General features: G+C 30.2%; 1 protein-coding gene across 6 annotated transcripts in view; it reads right to left on the reverse strand.

The window, feature by feature from the left end:
• Positions 1–22,209, reverse strand: part of Hr4 (nuclear hormone receptor 4) — an 82,470-nt gene that overhangs the window by 22,248 nt on the left and 38,013 nt on the right. For 3 of the 6 annotated variants that reach the window (XM_015512837.2, XM_015512838.2, XM_015512835.2), the window contains exon 3: positions 2,255–2,353. The exons of 1 other annotated variant lie outside the window; for it this stretch is intronic. In XM_015512837.2, coding sequence (XP_015368323.1) covers positions 2,255–2,279 — 25 coding nt within the window. In that variant the 5' untranslated portion in view covers positions 2,280–2,353. Of the gene's footprint in view, positions 1–2,254; positions 2,354–6,585; positions 6,967–22,209 lie in introns of those variants that run through there. 2 more of the 6 variants (XM_015512836.2, XM_015512841.2) reach the window with 2 other exon arrangements.

Here is a 22,209-nt window from a genome sequence, read left to right on the forward strand (position 1 = left end):
TATAGTTTTTATTTAAATTTGTTATTAGTCATCATGGTATCTCCAGTATGGAGATGCATGTAATATATTTAAACGTAATCCTGCAAAACATCTACTTATAGGACGTTATTAGCCTGTATAATATAATGCACTAATGTTCACTAAAAACCGTTACAAAAACATCATGGCATTATTGTACCTACGTTTTGTTTATTTGGCATGCACATTGTACAAAAAAAAAGTAAAAAAAAATCGAACAATAGCTCCGCTATAGGTTGTCACAATAAATAGGTCCTTGAAGCTTCAATCTGCCTTGAACCATACCGGCCCAATAATTAATTCCAGCACCGTTTGAGCTGTGTAGGTAAAGCCGGTATTAAATAGGTACACGTTTTATCCACTAGTTTAGAGGTTGTGACGTCAACATCCTTCTCGAAGATTAAAAGCGAAAAAAATGAAAACGAAAAAAAAATAATAGATAATAACATGAGAATAATAACTGCCGTTCCATCCACACCTGTCCTCATCATTTCTGCTGCAGCACACGATGCACCAAACCACACGAGACCAATAACATATTATAATATCGTATTTTTTTATGTTTAGCATTGGCCTGAACTATAAAGCAAAAAATACATGTTCAGGGAAAAAATATAATGAAGTAGTTTCAGGTTTGCAAAAGTAAAAAGATAATACGAGTGTTTGGTTATATAGGTGTAGTATATATATAGTGTTTGGTTTAAATAAATATACTAAATATAGAACTAAATGCAGATATATGGATGGAAAATGAAAAATCCGTAGAATAAACGAACTATTTCGATATTAAATGTACCTACTTATATAATAATAATAATTATTATAATTAAAATAAAATAATAATAATTATTATTATTATTATACCCAGGTATTAGTATAAGACAATAAATGAATGGACAAAACGCGTCCAATAACGGATGAAATGGAATTATTGTTCTAATTATTGTTGTTATTATTATACGCATACGTTATTATTGTGCTTACTGTTCTAAAGTTCGATTACGACATTAGAGCACTACAAGATAACGACGCTTCCAATCGTCGACTGGTAACAACCGGGCCAAGGTTATAATCGTTCATAATATTATAATATAGTGGGTATAGTCGCGCGCGTCCTATCACGCTTGCACATCGAACAAACGACATAGCTGCATTAGAACTTAGAATACAATGAACTTCACGCACTTCATTATGTATTATTATTTACTTGTCTCCTCCATCCTCACGTCACACGTGCGCACGTATGCTTGTGCACTCCATATTGTAATACACATTGTGAATCATATGCATTTGTGTATTGATCGATTGATATTCAATTTATATACTATTGTAGCGTTTTTATTTAAGTATACGACGATAATATTGATTTTTATTATTAATCGTATAAAATTATGTGTTCTTGACGATGATAATATAGCGATTTCGCTATTGTCTTTATCGTTTACTCCGAGATCAAGTTTTTGCGATCACGCGAGACAATTTAAATCTACGTATAATAATAAACCTATAACTAAGCAAAGTAACACGTATACAAATATTACTAGACACAATAGACGTTATCCGTCATCCGTTTAAGCCAAAACCCCCTCGGCTTCTGTTTGAAGTACCTAGGCATATTTCACAATTATTGATAGACAATCAAACACAGTGCCGTATTACTAATCAAAGATAAACTGTAAGGTACTTTCGAGAAATAACAATTCCAGTGGTGTAAATATTTCGGCAGATCAGTGTAATTGCAATGTAGGAGATATTTATCTAATATTTCAATAATTCGTTATACCAGATGTCCCTGGACTAGTTGCACGAAGGTGGACACTGTTAGAAGGTTGTAGGGGGTCAAAAACCTCGACGCGCGGAGTAAGTTTTTTATTTTTTAGAATACGGTCACGTCGTGTTGTTGTTAAATATATTGGATAACATTTGTTCAACACTACATCGTAAAAAAGTCATCGACTCCATTCTGTCCAAAAATATCAGTAACAAATACCAATATGGGTGCCATATATTGGTCACACATATAGTACCAATATAATATTAAGTATAAACATACGCGATTCGCGACTATTGACTATGTATAATAACTAATAACTAATATAAAACTCGTTTAGTTATATATATTTGTATGATTAAGTCCTATATATAACACACATATAAGTGCATAACATATTACTATATTATTGAACCTGAAAAGAACAGATATTATATCTTAGTTCACTGAAAAATGAAGGTATACTTGTTTTGTCCAACGTCTGTGTCATTTTATCTTAATCTTCCCGGGTCTTCGTTTTACATTTAACACAGCTGTTTCAAAATCTTTTTTTCAGTCCAAATTCTAAAACACAACCGTAAAAGCTTTTTAGCTCATTTGATAATATCTTTGGTTCTCCGAGCCGTTAATTTACAAAAATAAATAAATAAATAAGATAAATTATAATTACATTGCAATGCACATTTCATATATATATATATATATATATATATATATATATATGTACTATGTAGATATACATAATAATATATTATCCACACATTACATATTCTATTTATAAACATTTTATATGCAAATATTCAATTTAAACAATCTGATTCTCGGACCAAATTGCGGTTCTCAGAGTGCAATCATTATGAACTATGCTTTTAGTTAGCTAACACCAGGCTACACTGGTTATAGCCCAAGGCCTGCGCGCAAAAGTGAAAGTGACAAACCAAGCGGCATTGAGCCAGTCCATCTACGTTAATGTTAAGGAAGGCGTTTTGATTATGCAGGTTGTGGCAATGTAGCGATCATTGAACTCGGTTACAGCCAAACATTCTGAGAAATTTGAAAAAAATCTGTGTGTAATAGGTTCATGATGACGGACGCAATATGTACAAGAAACACAATCGAAAACCGTTTTATGTATAAATATATAGATTATAGGTATAGTAATCTATCAAGAAAAAAATCAGACTACAGACATCATTGCTTCCGCTGAAATAATGACATAAAAATAGTAAATAATATAATTAGTTTATGACTACTAATTATGTACGATTTAATAACAATTTGAAAGATATTAATAACAAATTATTTTATAATTAGTCATTGGGTTTTTAAGTAGTACAACTGTACAAGTATAAATTCTCATGTCATCAAATACTCGAACTATCATGATTCCAACATAAAGTCGGCATAGATGGTCACAAAAAATTTAAAAAGAAATTATGTAATAAAGAAAAGTTTAATTTTAATTTTAACGAACCGTGTTTTATGCGATAAATGCAACGAGACACACAGCTTTTGACTTGCGAAGTGAGTGTGTTAATGTGTTATACAATAAAGAGAGCGGATTCTCCCCCTCAAATATAATTGAATACGTAATATATAATGTTCAAACCGGTTTGTATGTTTAACTTGAGATGAACAATTTCTTTTATTTTTTTAGTTATAAATTTTAAATTTTTTTTATTTATTTCGTTGATAATAATATTAGAGGCAAATATATATTAGCTTGGTAATATATATTTATTTATTTTTGGAGGAAAACAATATTGCGTGCCGAAGAACACCAAGGTTACGCTTTACTCGACAATCTCTATTGCGATACACGCTCGAATGCAAAATAGAATCTTTTGGCGTTCATAAAAAAAAATAAGTTCCAACTCGAGTACATTATATAGTTTTCTCTAAAATTTTACCTTATGACATTAAATAACATTTATTTTCATATGAATTGATTCAATTATATAGTCTATGTTAATTAATAGTTGTTGTAAAATTTTGAATAGAGTCTACGATAGTGTAGGTTCAATTAGAATCGGAGTTTCATACACAGTTATCGAATAGTTATGATATTTTATGAATGAATGATATTTGTAAATTTAATTAAATAAATATAATGAAGATATAATTAGTATAAATGAATAATACACGATGAGTTGTAATTATAAATCTTAATGTTATATGCGTGGGAAAGTCTAGTACATGTAATATAAATAATATCAAATATATAATATGTAATATGTATAATATTTACATAATTAAAATAACTTGCACACCATTTGGTTGACCGCTCTATTCAGTGGTTGATGCACCGCAATAAGGAAATGCAAGTGCAATTGACCTTACACAAGGCGTTGGTGGTAGTCTCAAGGAGGTCATTCAGTTGGTAACAGTTCTAATTCATTGGATACGACAGTTCGGTTTCTAAATTATCAGTCAATAATCACAGTATACTTGTCTGTATATTTAATTATATATAATGTAATAGATGGTAGGAGCAAGAGATGTTGGTGGTCATTTTAAACACTCGATACAACGCTAGTCGCTAGAAGTACAATGTTTATATATACGTAGTGAATGTTTTTCCTGTAAAAACTTTGGATAAGTTTCTGGATGCAATTTATGTAAACGAATTGTTAAGAAATTTGCAAATGTTATTTTGCTAATACAGGTACTTTATAATAATAACTATTATTGATTTTTCTATATACCTACTCTATACATTATCTCAACACATAGTTGTATTCATAAGCCATTGTTATTGTCAATTGATACATATATATTATATAGACTAGATTATGTTAGGGCTCTGCATGTTCCTCATTTTTAGCTTAACCTAACTCATATTCTAATATGAAAAACCCCGTCCAATAGTACACTTATACATAATATAAGATGCGTTGTTTGTTAACACCTCATAAAAAATAATAAATAATACCGTTTCCTATATTAAATCTCCAGGACGATAGTTTGAAACGAGTGATGTACACTTATTTTCTAGATTATATTACTCATAATTATTATAATATAGTAACGGCGATACACACTTAAAGTTTTCAATCCGGAAATGGAATTAGGTATGTTACTTTAATGTTCCTTGTGAATAGAAGTCAAAGATTTTATAAAAATAGTAAAATCTAATATTTTATATCATTGAAATATCTCCAATGCAACGGAGTTGTGCAGTGGGCGCAATAATGTCTATTTCTGTACAATGATACAAATAGTATGGGTGTATGGTCCTATGTTTAGAAAAAATATAGTGCTTTATACATTATATATAGGAACGAGAGCAGAGACTTATAGATGATGATGAGTGAGAAAAATATCGGTCACCGACCTTCAAATCTATCTGTTATTTCAATTATGTGTGAAAACTAAAAAGTCACAAACTGTACTCATTGACTGTATTGATATTATTATAGATATATTTGCGATTTGCATCACGCTGAATACATAATACAATGACCCCGGCAGCACATCGTTTAACGATATCATCCGGGATATACCATAGGTATATTATAATGCAGTATAACGATAACAATTAGCTATACCTACTAATATTACAACATTGAATGTAAAAACTATGTACAATATTCTATAAAATGTAGCTAATCAGCTTATAGTGATTTCCAAAAGTTATTAAGATATTAAAGGTTAGTTAGAATTTTTTTTATGTATTTGTAAACAATTTTAGGTACATTGGTAAATTGATGTATTATGAGTAGAGGTCGGATTTTTATGATTTTACATATTTGTTTCTAGTCTGTGCAGTTAAGTGGGAGTGAGAAATCTTTACGATTCATGAAACACAGAATTCATAGGAAAAAATTTATTTTGCATAAAAAAACATATTTTATGGGTTAGAGAATATTTAACACGTTAGAGAATATTTGAGAATATTTTTGTAATATCGGCATATTATAATGAATATATTTCACGTATATCAGCACTTTGATAGGTATAATGTTCACTAAATAATTCTGTTTATAAATAATTAATTTCTGGATTTTAATAAAAATTAATCTCCAGGTATTCCTTATCGATTGCGATAACACGTAGGTTATTTCGTTAGCTAAAATAAATTTAAACTGATTTTTTTTAATATTAAAAGAATATTTTGCATATTTAAAGACATAAAACATCATATATCTGGTATTTTAAAAGAATATTAAGAGAATATATTGCCTAATTTATGCGACATAAAAGCATCATATTTTAAGGATTTTAAGAGAATATAAATCCTACCTCTACATAATTATATGGGGTAGGAAGGTGCTTATAGAAATATTTGCTCAGACTAATATTGTTTGTCTTTCTATTCTTTCTCTCTACATATATGCATATATATTATATATATAAATATAAACATAAATATAAATATAAACATAAATAATATACTTGGCACTTATTAATTATAAATATATACATATTACATATTACACATTACACACAATATATTCTATACCCGAGTGAGTTATTGGATAACCTAACCTATAAGTACTGCGGAAAAATTACAACAATCAAACTGCAAAAGCTGTAGTAGTGTGGTTCGATAGTGTCTTCGGACTTCTCTTCACACATAATAATAACATAGGATTTACGCGCAGGTAAATATGAGGTTATACGAAGTACGCGGGGGAGCATCAAGAAGTTTGCGCATTATGGTAGAAATAAGTCTTCTATAAGGTCAAGTTCAAGGCGCCTGCGTATTTTTTCACCTATACCACGTAGACTAAGACGTCATATGATCAATAGTCGTAAAATATAGACATTAAGAAAATAGGCACAAAGACACGTACCTTAGTGACAAGGAATCCATTTATTTTGGTGTCTGTTAATTAATCGGGAAAATGGTCCTCGAATGTCGTACTACAGAACCGTAGAAAACTAAAAAACGTCGTTAATGTTATTTATATATTACACCAAAGACGGACAATCCACGATTTTTTGCGCACAATATTGTCAACGAATATAAAACGCACAAAGCGCAAAACTTCCAAATAAACGGCGGTGACGACGACAACGAAAGTATTATTGTAATCGTTTTGTTCTTTATGATATTCTTTATTATTGTTGTTAAAATCATACAAAATACGTTTGAATATGATCGGTACGCGCGCGGCGTGTGTACCCGCTGTACTATACGCTTTAGGACGCCGAGGAACGCATTTCCGAACCGGCCGACCGGCAAACACTTTCTCCGGGTCCCGGGCATGGTCCACCGCGGAGAGCATGAATCCTTTCTCCTTTCGTTACCACCGTACCACTATTGTACAGGTCTTCGTCGCCGTCGTTAGGTGGAGGGGAGGGATCTATAGTGTATACATAAAAGTAATGTATACCGTATGTGCGTGCGTGCGTGTGTGTGTGTGTGTTTGACGTTTGTGTATGATTTGATTCGCCGAGTCAGTCACCCAATGGTATATACTGGAGAATACTCTCACTCACCGCAAGCATACGAAGGTTTATCCCCACTCCACCAACAAAGTCGTAAACTTATAAGAATACAACAATAATGCATCTATAAACATAAACCTATATATAGTTAATTTCCACCTATTGCACTTCCGCCTTTTTACTTTTATATATATTATATAGTATCTATTAAGAATTATCATTTTATCGTCGTGATCGGCTTCAGAATTTTTCACCACCCACAACTATATGTACCTATAACCCCCAGTCCGTGATCAGTTATCACGATATAAATATCAAATAGAGATTTTATAGACCTACCTATATATATAGGTAATTTATTGTTGCGTCAATAGACTACAATGGCATCAAACGCGTATTCGATGATCGCGTTTCAATCGAGTACCTATATATATATATATATATCGACGACGATTCATCAAGTGAACCGTTCTCACAGATTGGCGATCATTATATCAATCGTCTATTTAGAATATATATATATTCATGTCCGTAAATAACAACACACTCGAGACTCGACGAAGTAATCGTACGTTTATAGAAAGTCAAATAAAGACTAAATACACATTTCACGAACCAATGATCTTGAATCGAAGAAAAAATTGCATTGAAAACAATTTAACTAAACGAAATATAAACGCGAATATTAATTATAGTACCTATATTGGAAAAATTAATGTAAACTTATAAACTAAAGGGACAATAAACAACCATCATCTTTGTGTCATCACCTTACGTCATGCGAAACAACAATTACTTCGTTCCTGGATTCGACCGCGTAAAAAAATTGAACTCGATCACGATGTGATTATTCCGTAACATATTTATTTGTTACGTATTTCTGTAAGAGAAATGTCAATATTAAATTCTAGATTGACGGGTTTCGAGCCAAAAATATCCATATTAACTTTCACATTTACCGTGTTAGATACCGAAAATAGTAGCAGAAGAACAAAGTTCTTACATTAATCATTATTGAAACAAGTCAACTCATTATGTCTAACTAATGAGTAAATAGTTTAATTATTAATACACAATTTGTATGTCGGATCATTTAGGTTCATTTAATATAATAGTATAATATACTATCGCTATTCACTATGTACCCCCGAGTATCATTAAAGTTAACATAGACTTCGTATATAGACAATGATGATATCACCCATATCAATGTATCTCTTTATCGTCATTTATCTAGTTTTAAAAATATTATTATTTTCATAGGATATTCTGAAGTGCTTCCGGTATTATTTATAATATCAAATAAACGTAATAAGATATTAATTATTATTTAAATTTTAAACTACATACTTTAATTTTTATCATAATTGTATGAAATTAATAATAGTAATTTTATTAATACATACCTATATAAAATCAGATTATTGAATTATTTATAATATCTCTATGATTAAATATCCTCCAAATAAAAATATGTGATGATTCAGTAACGTCAAATCCTATGTTATAAACGGGCCATGGCCCGACATAATTTGAAAATTTAGGATAGGGCTCACTAGGGCTGCTTCATATTGACCACTTTCCTCTCCACGGTACGCTATTTTTCCCAATATTAAGATATTGAGCCTCTTGAAATATTTTTCTTCCTACTAAATTTTTAGGACTTCAGAGCCACTATGATGATTAATGATTTATTATTAATTGTTCTAATATAAAAATTTATTACATGCCTACATTCGTGTAAATGTAAGTAAATACATTTCTTTTAAATGATAAATATTATTAATTGTAACTTTAGTAGAAATTACAAATTATAATTAAATTTTTAAAATAGGCAACAAAAGAAAGACAATAATATTTAACTAAGGCTTATTGTAGTTTAATAGTCGAATATTCGTTCATATAGTTATAGTACCTATTTACTACCTACTATTCTAATATTCTATCAAGATAAATACAAATAATTTTTTTTTTAATGTTTTATTTAGGTTAATTCTCTATTTTATACTAATTACATTTTCACAAATACCAGATTTGAAATATTGCCTTGTTATCATTAAGACATAAATTAATGGAAAATATTAGGCACCGTTACAATAAATGGAAATTGAAAATTTGGGCGGTACTTATTATTGTTGATCAACTAAGAATACTTTCTAAAATATGAATTTAGTTTACATAATTCAGACGATATAAAAGCATAATCAAGCATTGTGGAAATTATTTACATTATACATAAACATAATAATTATTTTATAGTTATAAAACAGTTATCTTGTGAAAATAATTATCATTGTTTCAAATCGGAAGTATACTGCAATAAGCTTTGAAAAGTAGGATAACATTTTTATACGACAACTGTATTTTATTAGGTAAAAAAAAAAATTGGATCAGCATTTCGGTGGTGAATGTTTCACCTTCATCCCTTCAGTCCTCGAACAGGATAGTGTAATTTTACTGTATTCAATTTGAATGCAATGATTGCATTCGATAAAAAAAAATTCTGAGCGGACGAGGGAATCATTTTATTCAATTTTATTCGTTTCTATGGTGATAAACATAATGCGTTATAAGAACAGCTTAAGAACGATTTATATAAATAGGTAATTTATATAATTATTATAATTATAATTTATAATTACGAAATATCATAAGAATGAAAAAAAAAATATAAAAGAAAAGAAAAAGTTCAAAAGTCGCTCAAATTTTTTGAAAATTTTTATCATGTCTAGGTAAGGATAATATAAGTAAATAACCCAAATTTAAAGTTTTTAATCGAATTACAACAATAACTCCCAAAATTAAAATTTCTTTAAATAGCTCAAAAATGACTAAAATTTTCCGAACTTTTACCGAAACCGTAAGGAACAAAATCAAAAATACAACAAAAAGATCTCTTGTCATTTTTTATTTGAAGTAATATTTCTGGTAGAAAACGTCATCCGTAATTATTTATTAATATAAAATCGTGAAATGGTACTTTTTTCTCCTTTAACCACTTTTATTTCAAGTACCTTTTCGAAAATCGAAAAATGACCTGTTTAAAGTACCAGCGCGAGAACATTACCATTCAGAAAAAATGCTACACTTGATACTTTTGAGTAAGTTTAGAGGGAGAAAAAGTGTTTACAGATTAAAAAAGAAAAAGAAATAAACATCATTGTAAAACCAATACATTCCTCGTTCCGCTCAGAATCTAAAAATATCTCATAGTAAACCATAATACAGAATATTGAATAGTATAATGTTTTAATTCGATATAATAAAATTGTTTAATATAATTATTATTATTAAGTGAGTGTACCATGTGGTATAGTTATATTAATCATAATAATTATTGCATAGAACTATTATAAAAGTTAAACTAGTTGTGTACTTATTATGTAATACCTACCGCGTTTTATTTTAACACGCTCCTATACTACGTAATATTAATTATTTTAATAAACAAAATAAATACCCGGTAGATATATACATATAGGTATAAAATAAGTGCAGATTATAGGTATATGGTTTTCTCGGTTTATCAGAACAACATTTAACTTCGAGATTAAAATGTTATGCCAAATATATATCATCTTATATGAGTGTCTAATTATAAAAAGCATCAGCAGTTCTACAGAATCTGTTCAAATTAATTTGTCTGATTGACTTGCTAAATATGATAAAATACTACTGATCAACGTTTAAACCTCTCCACTATTTAGAAATAAACAATATTAAAAAATATTAAAACGAAAGTATAGTTAAAAGGCAAACGAGTTGAATAATATTGTACTTCTAGATAACTTTTATTTTTTCAGTTAATTACCCATTTTTCGTATTAAAAATAAAACAAAATAATAATATTTTCTATTAATTTTTCGTACTATAATTTATAATATTCATTTTTAGAGAGTTAAGGAGTAAATTTATTTTCATAAGATCATAAGGTCAATCTTTGTTTATATATTATTGATACTCGTTATAAACATATTATTACACTATTACAATGTTTGGTAATGAATATTGTATGAATTCATTTCTTATAACAGTATAAGTACATATCTACAGATATATTGAAAAAAATAGCATCACACAACTTTAGGTGAAGGTTAAAATACCAATATCAGATTAAAATCGACCAATTTATACATATATTATACTAGAATATAAAAAGTTAGGTATACTGACGGCATTAAGATTAATATTTTATTATATTCTTAATTGCGTGAAAGCAACTGAAAAAATAACCGTGATGTACTCGTATAATAATATCTAATAATATAATCGACAATAGCGTACAGGAGAGCGGGACGATAATTAAGAAAGAAAAAAGTTCTGTTTTTTTTTTTTTACCATCTATAATAGTGTAATAAATACTTCAACGGATTCACGCAGGTAGTGTATTATAATTCTATTATATTCGTCCGTTGTCAAGTGTAAATATTCGGTTTTGGTTTCGTGGAAGACCACGTACCTGCATTCACATTAGAATACCTACACTGGGTATGCATAATATTACTTTTTACTATAACGACAATAATGAAAAAAACAACACAATAATAATAGACAAAACAAAATATGGCGTGTAGGTTTGAACAAAACCCCTTGCACACGCATGTATAAAAATTTGTATATATAAATATATATATATATATACACACACACACACACACACACACACACACACACACACACACACACACACACACACACATCTTTATAATATCTTCAATACATCTACATATTATAAGTATAATATAGGCATGAAGATCTATGGCGGAGCGCGTTGTCCTCGCCAATAATAATAATATAATAACCCGGTCCCGCGCGCAGTCGAAAATATCGCGCAAGAACAATGGTGAAATGAGAAACCGTGACCTCTGTGAATTTATTGAATACATAAAATCCGGTGAAAGTCGCCCAAACCATAACGCGTTTTAAACAACAATATTATATAGGTATATATGCGCACGCGCAAAATATCTGCCAACAGACACATGCGCACGAAAATACGTGAACAATCGGCGGCGGCCGACGAACCCTATGAAAGATTTTGGTTCGATTTTACGGTGTGACGTTTCATCCTGCACTTGACGTGTATATGAAATTATTATAGTAAGTATGCAAGGAGATGGATAATTCGATAATTCATGAACATTTTTGGTTTGGGTAGCATAGTGGTATTAATTGTGTTAGGAGAAGGTGGATCTCACAGCGATGAAATATAATATTAATTACTCGTATAGATGGCCCAATGTTTTTTATACAATTATTGTAGTCTACCATTCGCCGCTCCATTTATATATTTTCCAGAATAAACGTATCCGTAATCTCGAGCTATATACTTGGGCAAACGTAAATTGCGCCCAATAAAAGGAAATAGTTGTAAATTGCGCCCGGTATTTTTCAGGTAAAAATGTCTGTATAGTAAATTGCACCCAATAGAAGTATTATTTTTATGATAGTCATTTAGCATTACCCAGAGGACACCACGAGGAGGCGATTTTGTTAGGTTAAAAATGTTAATAATAAAAAATACAGTTATAAGTTATCTGCATATAGTAATGAGACATCATCTTCACATATTCAGCCCTAACCTAACCTAACGTTCGGCTTATCCACCAATAAATGAACAACAGTATTTTTAAAATACACATAATAGGTAACGATGAATTCAAGATAGTAGATACTATGGACGCAATTACTATACCCGTTTTAGACCCCGAAAAATCTCGGGCGCAATTTACTATAGTATTTTTACTACCTACTTAATGTGAGCGCAATTTACAAGCGCCCATATACTTAAATACAGTCTATGTATAGCGTAATGTAAATAATAATATATATTATCATATAGGTACTATGGGTGGGATATAGTCCTTGCCGTTTTGTTGTTGGTTGAGTTATTCATCCCACGCGGTTATCAATCAATATACGCAAGACATAACATATTAGTATTTTAATCTCGTAACACGACAAATTACAGCAAATTTTACCGATGAATGACATATGCCATTTTAAAGCCAAAAAGTGAAGTAAATGTGATTAATATACTCAATATATAATAACTACTCGAGTTAGTAATATCAGCATATTATAGATGATATACATTAAACACATTACATACCTCCATACCTGTCCTACGAAGCTTTGCCTGATTAGCGTGAACGGTATTATAACATATATCGATTTTTATTATTGACACACGATCATATTAATTTATTAAAGGTACTTATTAGGACGTAAGACTGCAGAAGGGCACTCTTATACATATGGAATCACCCTCGAATTGAAATAATAATTATAATGACGCAGATATACTTTTTCTGCATCACATCCTTTACGCGTGGGTGTAATTAATTTACTCCTGTAGCAGCACTAATATTATAACAAGATCGCATGATACATAGAAAATAAAATTATTTTCTAATCAGTCTTGTTATAGCAGTGACTAACGAGTAATCGTCGTGAACCGTGGAACATATGTAGGGTAGTCCCCTACCGCACAGTTTTACAACCGTAAAATGATTTCAAGCCCCCTTCATAATACTTATGAGGTCTAGTTATAGTTAGTAGTTACACGTGTGGATTTTATACAAAAACGTGCTCCGGAAAATCGTTTCGGACCTACACTATACACATAATATTATATAGTAGGTTGCAGTAGGTATATTATATTATATAGAATACACACGCCTGTATGCGCAAATGGGAAAGACGTCGCTATATAAGGGTTCTTACATTGGATACCTCCCCACACATAAAATTCAAGTCCATCTTACCGATTTGTCTGTATTTGGCGGATTTCTAATAATAACTTAAAAGTTAAAACTATAGTTGGAAAAAATAATTATTATATAGCATGACCGGTCAAAAAAATACTTAAATCTTATCAATTATAGGTTTAAGAATAATTAGGATTTTAGGAATTATGACAATATATCAATAATTTTATAAACATAAATTATTATTGTAGATTCCGAGTGCCACGATGAATATACATATTACTTCTACAACGAGGTGACTCGTGAAGAGTACCTATTATTTTTATTTTTGTAGTAGAAATTGTGCTCGATATTCAACTACCCATAAGGTTTTTGGTAACAAATTATAACTAGTTGATAATTATAAGTTATAAGGGATCAAATGTAAACAATTCCCAGGAGGTATTTAAGGTAGGTAATAAAAAAATAATCGCAATATGAATTTTTGACAACATTTAATTTGTTATTTTGTTGCAATTAATAAAAAAATAACCGCACATATTTGACAATTTTTATAAAATACTCCTTTCAATTTTTAATCAGGTACCTACATAATTTTTTTTTAAATATTATCTACTAAATAATTTACATTAAAAAAGGGAGATTTTCATTTGAAAACCAGAAGTTTGTATCGCCACAGGACACTCCTTGTAAGTAGTACAAAAAATATTAAGAACTTGAAAATATGGTCCGGGTATTAGAAAATCCCGAGGTTTAGAATTAGAATAAATTCTTTATTAAAGGAAAAAATGGGGACAGCAATCACCCTGTGTAACATATTTCTAGATATAATTAAATTTTCAAAATAATTTGGTTTTTATTTTTAAATTTATAGATATTTGAAAGTTTCGACTTTTGATAGTTATTTTCCTAGAAAGATCAATATAAATGTAATTTTAGTTTATAAAAAACTATATTAAGTTTATTTTGATTGAAATAATATTATATTATAATAATGTGTGTACTGTGTATGACGTGTATCAAAAGTTTTATTAATTGGATCGTATGGTAATCGTTAAAATGACTTCAAAACTTCATATTATACAGCCGTTCACAATAGCATTGATCACGAATACTAAATAGTATTTTTAATCAATGATAGTAGTTTTGATAAAACTATAACAAAACAGTCGTCTGTAGCAAGACGTATCAAATTACCCATGTATTAATAATTAATATTGCATATTCATTGTAGGTATGGTAAATATTGAAATTAACAATAATTAATACTCTTAGAACGTGGTTAAAAGAATTCTTTGGAAGCAATATTGTACCCAATATATTATTAAAAAATGTTTACTAGCCTTATTTAATTAAAGACATCATAAAATATGTGTATGTAGGTACATATATTATGTAATAACGATTAAATTCACTTTGTATATGTATGTACCTAAATTTAGGTACATGCAATATACAATATGCATAATATATAAATATTATATTATATATACCTATATATAGGTACTTTTTATAGTATTGGGGCTACGCCCGTTTTTGTAATAAATTAGGATCTATCGACGTAGTGTTACTAATTAGTAATATTTTGCCATCATAATAATAAACTTAAAAGATCTGAAGCATTGCGACAAAGCGTCTCCACGATCCTAAATAAGTAAACACTAAACACTTACTTCGAGTCGCACGCGGATCTGGCCGTGAAAAAACTATTATCATAATATGTAGACGTAAATTAGTATATCGCACGAATGATATTACGGTTGAAGAGAGAGAAAGGTTTTCGTCATCGGTTGCGAATGTTCGCGAATATAAACCTACCTATCTATAATATATATTATTATTATTATTATTATTGATATCTATTCCTACGATTTGCAGCGGCTGGAGTCTGGTTATGAATACGAATTTCGACCGGTCATTGCCACAGTATATCATAATATTATATGAGCGGAGACGGTAGTAAAAATAATAATAAATTATGATAACTTATATTTTACCAATAATTTACCTCTAAGCAAAACAAAAGCGGTTTTGAAAAATATCGTCCCGGTCATAATAACAATAATAATACACCTTAATATAATATGTTGTAATTATTGCACTGCAGTCCTACGCGCACGACGAAATATATATAAAATTTATATTATAGTAACGGAAACGCGCGGGCGTGTGTAAATACGCGTTTTATTTTCCCTCTCATCGCAGTTCGAATCGTTTCTATTCCCAAAAAAATTTTCACTTTTTCCAAACATCACTTTCCCTTCGATCCGAATTGCCGCTTTCTCGGCGCGCCACCGACGCCGCCGGTACCGTTATGTTGTATAATAATGATATTATTATTGTAGAGGTACGCCGGAGTGGCGCGTATTATACGATAAATCAAGCGACGGCCAAGTCACACTCGCGCGGTTAACGGCCCGGGCGGCGGATGGCAACGGTGCCCGCCACTGCCTCGAGAAGAAAACCGCCAATTAAAATCCGTCGACGGCGGTTCCGCGCCGCCCATGGAAACCGGTCTGCGCACTGCCAACTGTACGCCACCGCCGATTCCTACGCGTCCAACGGTGTTGCGTAAACCCGCAGAGATGTATGACCGACTGTCCATATACCTAAATTATTATGTTATACCTAATATACCATGTATAGTCGTACAACCATTGTACACGATATACCTGTATATATATCATTATACTGTTAGGTATTATTATTATTATTATTATTATTTTTTTTTTTATCTAATAATAAAACATACTTTTATTTTTTTCTCAAAACCAGTCGAGTGTATTAATGTAACGTAGCTTTCAGCGATGTTGTTCCGCTGCATCGCGTATAACAGACAGTGTGTATAAATTATATGGATGTGTGATGTTACGACCATATCAACAGAACGTTTGATACCAACACTTTGGTTGTTGTTGTACAACAACAAGTTGTAACAAATTAACGACTAACGGGTCCCGTAAATCCGGAATTCCGGAGTTACGCAATATAGTATAACATATTATTATATTATCATTATTGGCACAATTGGTTCTATGTATTTTTTATAAACCAAAATATGTAAATATTGTAAAATTAATTCTAGAAATATTAATTTAATTTAATGTAAAAAAATCTTTTTGGAATAGCCGGAACTTTTATACAATTTCCTTTGCTACAGTCTGTTGTGTTGACTGTTAACGCGCACAACTGTAATAGGTATACACCTAATATAATAGACAATAGTACCTTTCCCCCCCACCCCCCCCCCGTTCAAAAAACCAGGATCGGGTGAGAACCCAGACAATAGTACCTAGCTAACATCATGTGAACGATGTTATAATATAATATGTAAGTTTATTCAAAAAAAAAAAAATTATTTAATTTGTAATTTAACTGGAAAATACGAATTCCCACAATTTATACGTACAAAAATGGAAAACAATATTATGAAATAAAATCTCTTTAAACATATTTGCATGTCAAAGTCACTTAATTGTGATTCATAAGAAATATTGATTAAATATTTTTCATGGAATGATAAAACTTAAAATGTATTATAATAGTAAACAGAGTTTACTAGATGTATACGTATCTAGTACATTTACTGGTTTAAACGCGTATAATACTTTTAGTGTTATATTCTGCGACAACAATCCGTGAAAAACCGTTTTGTGTTTTATAAAATATAATTCCCATTATATATGTGACATAATTTACATGTATAGTTTCAAAATAGTATTGTTATTATATTATAATAGTTTTTTGAAAATCAAGGTTACAATAGTAGGTACCTAAAACATAATGATAACGATTTCACGCATCACATGATGTGTAGGCATTTCATTCAAAAAACGCTTGCCAAACAATGTATAATATATTAATATATTTCAATTGGAAGTTTACATTTTTGCCTTCATTCTTTAATAGCTTTAGAACAAATGGAAAATTTCAATCAAGATCATTATACAGATAACTGCATGATACTTTACACACCTTTACATCAACCTCTCAAAGTTATTTGTTCGCATGGTAGTTTTCCTAGGGTTGTGCACTCAGTGATTAGCCGTGCTGATATATGCAACTTCTCAATCCTTGTCTTGCTTTCATCAAAACGGCACCGCAATCGCTACACGCGTATTGCAGCAGCTCTCCGAGTATATTACTACAACCATGGTATCACAATAACATCATCATCATCATAACGGTTAAACCGACGTGACTCGATGCAATCGTCGTGACCCGGTGTGCGGGGCAGGCGGTGGCGACGATGGTGAAAGTAGTGCCAGTTTTTTAGCAAAGCTGTCTCCCCCTCCGCACACCACTTATTATTACTATTATACTATTATAACGGGTAGGATAGCCTTCGCGCTCGCGTTTACTCCTGACCACAACCTTCTTTCCTTTCACTGTCGTCGACGATCATTAAATATATTATATTTTACATGGTACACAAACGTATACGGTAATACAATCACAACAAATACACGATTAATGCGCGCACACACGCCATCGAACGTCATAACGGTGGTGCTGCAGCGCACTGTCCAATTCGTTCGAAATCTTTTTCGAATTGTTCACTCTCGCTTTTCCCTCCCACTATAATCTCTTTTACATCGTGATTGATGATTATTTTTTTATTCTTCACCGAGTAAACGTTTACCGAACGAATTTATCACGAAGGAACTATATATAACAAAATTTAAATCACATATACATTTTAGATATGATCATAGGTACTTAATATTATTAGGGCTTAGGTGCATGTGCGCATAAATCATTATTATTATTATTTATTTAACTGCGAAAGCCCAATAAATATATTGGGTGGATACATATTAAATGAAGTTCAATATTATTTTACTTGAATATTTCGTAGACGATCAATTTTTTAAATAAACATTACGCCATAATGATTTTAAAAATTTAATTTTTAAATATAAACTTAGTTATAAATTATAATTTGTTAGCGCTACCTAGTTTTAATATATGGGGTATATATTATTATACAGATTAAACTTCCATTACACGCGCACTGTTTGAAACAAATTAAAAATAATAGTTATTAAATCGCTAAAGTTGAGATCATTTTTAGATACAACCATTTTCAGTTTTTGCATTTATTCATTGAAACGACCTCTAGGTCTTCGCCAATGCTTATCACAAGTGGGTAGTAGGGAGATCATGTGATCTATTTATCTATGTATATATCATCACTATATACATATGATACTACCCCCCTTCTCCAAGAAGAGACATGTGCGGTCTTCACTCCCAGTGGAGTAGGACCTAGTTGGAAACCGGATGACGCAATCGGACGACAGCTTGGGGATTTGGTGATCACGTAGAACCACACAAATTTTTTTTTGCACTTTGCTATGAATCGAACCGATTACTGTGATTACTGTGTAAGTCGTATAGTCAACTGCGCCACTCCGGCCCCCTAAACCATCTGCAGTAAAAAAAAAACCTTTTACTATTTTTGTACTTACCCATAGAAAATGATATGATTACACAGTCGTTGAATTGTATACTAATGACTTATATAGGGTTTTGCTGCATGGAAACAATATTATTTCGCGACTATTTAGTATTTACCCCACTCAACACTCGTTTTCGGGATTCAGAGTCACAGACACTATGAATACGGGTGTGAGGTATACATGAATGTATAATAAACTACTGTAGTGCCGAAATTATGTATTTGGATACACGACAAGCCGACATTGGCGGTTATAACCCCGGGGCAACAACTTTTTCTAGATAATATCTTATATTACATTATAATATCATATATTGTAATATACCTAGTATTATAGTTTATAATCATGAACCTACGCATGTGTAATATGTGTATATATAGTGAATAAATTACTAAAGATATATTTTCATTTTTAATATATTATCTACTTACTGATCAATAGGTACTCGGAATTTTTTTTTATTAAGCTAATACAATAAAAAAAAATAAATAATATCAGTTGCTTAAAATTAACCTATGCTAAAAAGGTTTTGAATTTTCAATTGTCGTAGAAGTAGAATCAAATTTGAATATTGTAATTCGCATAATATAAAAATAGTACTTAAAGAGTACAAACAAACAACTGCCACGATGTAATATACTATTTAAGTTTTTTAATTATTAAGCACTATAAATTAACATTTAAAAAAAATTGTTTGAAAATAAATTGATTCTTCGTGTTATGATTGTCTGTATTATTTTCGTGAATTTTTTTAGAAAATTATATTACTTTAAACGTTATGTTTACGAAACGTCCTTAACTTAAAATGCTCGATAGGTATGCTGCAATGTCCGATTTCTGATGAAAACATTATATATATCAGCCACGTGTAAATTAATCATGGAGGGGTGGGGTTATTAAAATCTACCAAATATTAATAATAATAATATAAGACAGAATAAAAACAATTTTAAAATGAGACACCTTTATAGTTATACAGAAGATATTAATCAATAATCAATGATACTAATACATTCAACTAATAATCCTACAATAATGTTATTAATCAATCTATTAAATTATGGTTGTTAAATAATACTATAGTGACCTACACCCTATGTATTAATATATCAATGTACCTATATAATGTAGTCTATTTATTTATTTATCTATTCTATTTTTTATGTACTTTTTTATATTTTAGTTATATATTGATTGCAATTTATGCTTTTATTACTATAGTTGTACAGATATGTCTATTCAGGCTTTTGAATAATTATAGTCAGATATGATGCAATTTCTTACAAAATATCTAAAATATTATAAAATTATTAATATATACTAACTTAGCTCTTAATAGTACTCCATCATCACCGATAAGAGGTTATCCTCAGTGGTGAGATAGGCCATCTAACCAAATTATGTATATAATCAATGATTACTTATTGAAATTGTATTTTTCTTTTGGCCAATAAATATTATTATTATTATTATTAATTTACACGGATTAAACAATTGCATCAGCAATCACATAATAATAATGTATTGTATCTCAATATATATTATGTTAAAATTAGTGGGGTAATCATATATTTATCCGTAATTAAGATTGTTTATTCGTGTCCAGAGCTTGAAATATCAACATTACCCGGTCTCCGAACATAACATGTTGGAGCATATACACATTATAAATATTTAATATAATATGCATAAGAGAAAGATAATTAGTATTATATATTTATATCACATATAATGACTTTACATTGTGTTTAAAAGAATGAAAGTTATTTCGTGTGAAAACCTCGACACCACCGACGCCTCCCGTTTATAATTTGAATAATACTTGTGTGTGATGGTATTTAGATACATATAAATGTTATGTACAATTTTTACATTAAAGAACGTATTTCCGCGAGTTCCATCGGGGTCGATAACCGAAACGTCGTGGAAAAACACACGACTGGGTCATGACCAACCGCGTTGGTAGCTCCGACGTAACGGTTGCCATGGCGACAACGGGGTATACGTGTAATGTGTATATTGTATATAATACAGTATAATATAATATATTACTGTATTTATGTACGTCCATGCATGTATTATATATGTAATGTGTGTGTGTGTGTGAGAGTGTGTTATAGTGTGTACGTATAGTATATACATTATACATACGTATACAAAGGAATAACGTGTATAGACTCGACGTGAGAGGGAGGTTTGTTGACCTCCCACGACGGTAGCAGCAGCCCAAAAACAAAAACCGTCACCCTGACGTCATTCGTCCGATGATATTCTCTGTTTATATGTATATACAGGGTGATTTTTTGACCACGCTCACCTCATTTTTATGCTTGAATTTTACATATATTCAACTACTTGATGATGATCCTGCAACAATCAAAACTTCTGATCGCAATTTTCACTTTTAATTATTTAGTAGATATTTTTGTTGAAAATGTTGATTTATTTATGAATCAAAATTTGAGCGAGTAGTTTTTTGAATTATAAAACTTCGTGTATACTCAGAAATTTATTATATATCCATGACGCCCTATGTTAATGGATAACATATAGTTTATATTTTTGAAAGATAATTTTCAAGTATTATTAATCTTAGTATAAAATTTTTAACAACTCAGAAATTATCTATTAGAGTTTTCATTTAATTATTAGATACAGCAACATTTTAAAGAAAATCATCCGTTAAATAATTTTCAGTAAAAAAAAAAGGATTCTCATTTGAAAAATAGAAAATTGTATTGCCACGAAGACACTTCTTAGTAGTACAAAAGAAATCAGAAATCAGAAACTATGGTTTTTTAGATAAAACCTAACCTTTTTTTTAGATAAAATAGTATTAAATGTACTATTAAAG

The sequence above is a fragment of the Diuraphis noxia genome, unplaced genomic scaffold (assembly GCF_037042655.1).
Source record: "Diuraphis noxia isolate RWA-SAM2 unplaced genomic scaffold, SU_Dnox_SAM2 contig0004, whole genome shotgun sequence".
Classification (NCBI taxonomy): Eukaryota; Metazoa; Arthropoda; class Insecta; order Hemiptera; family Aphididae; genus Diuraphis; species Diuraphis noxia.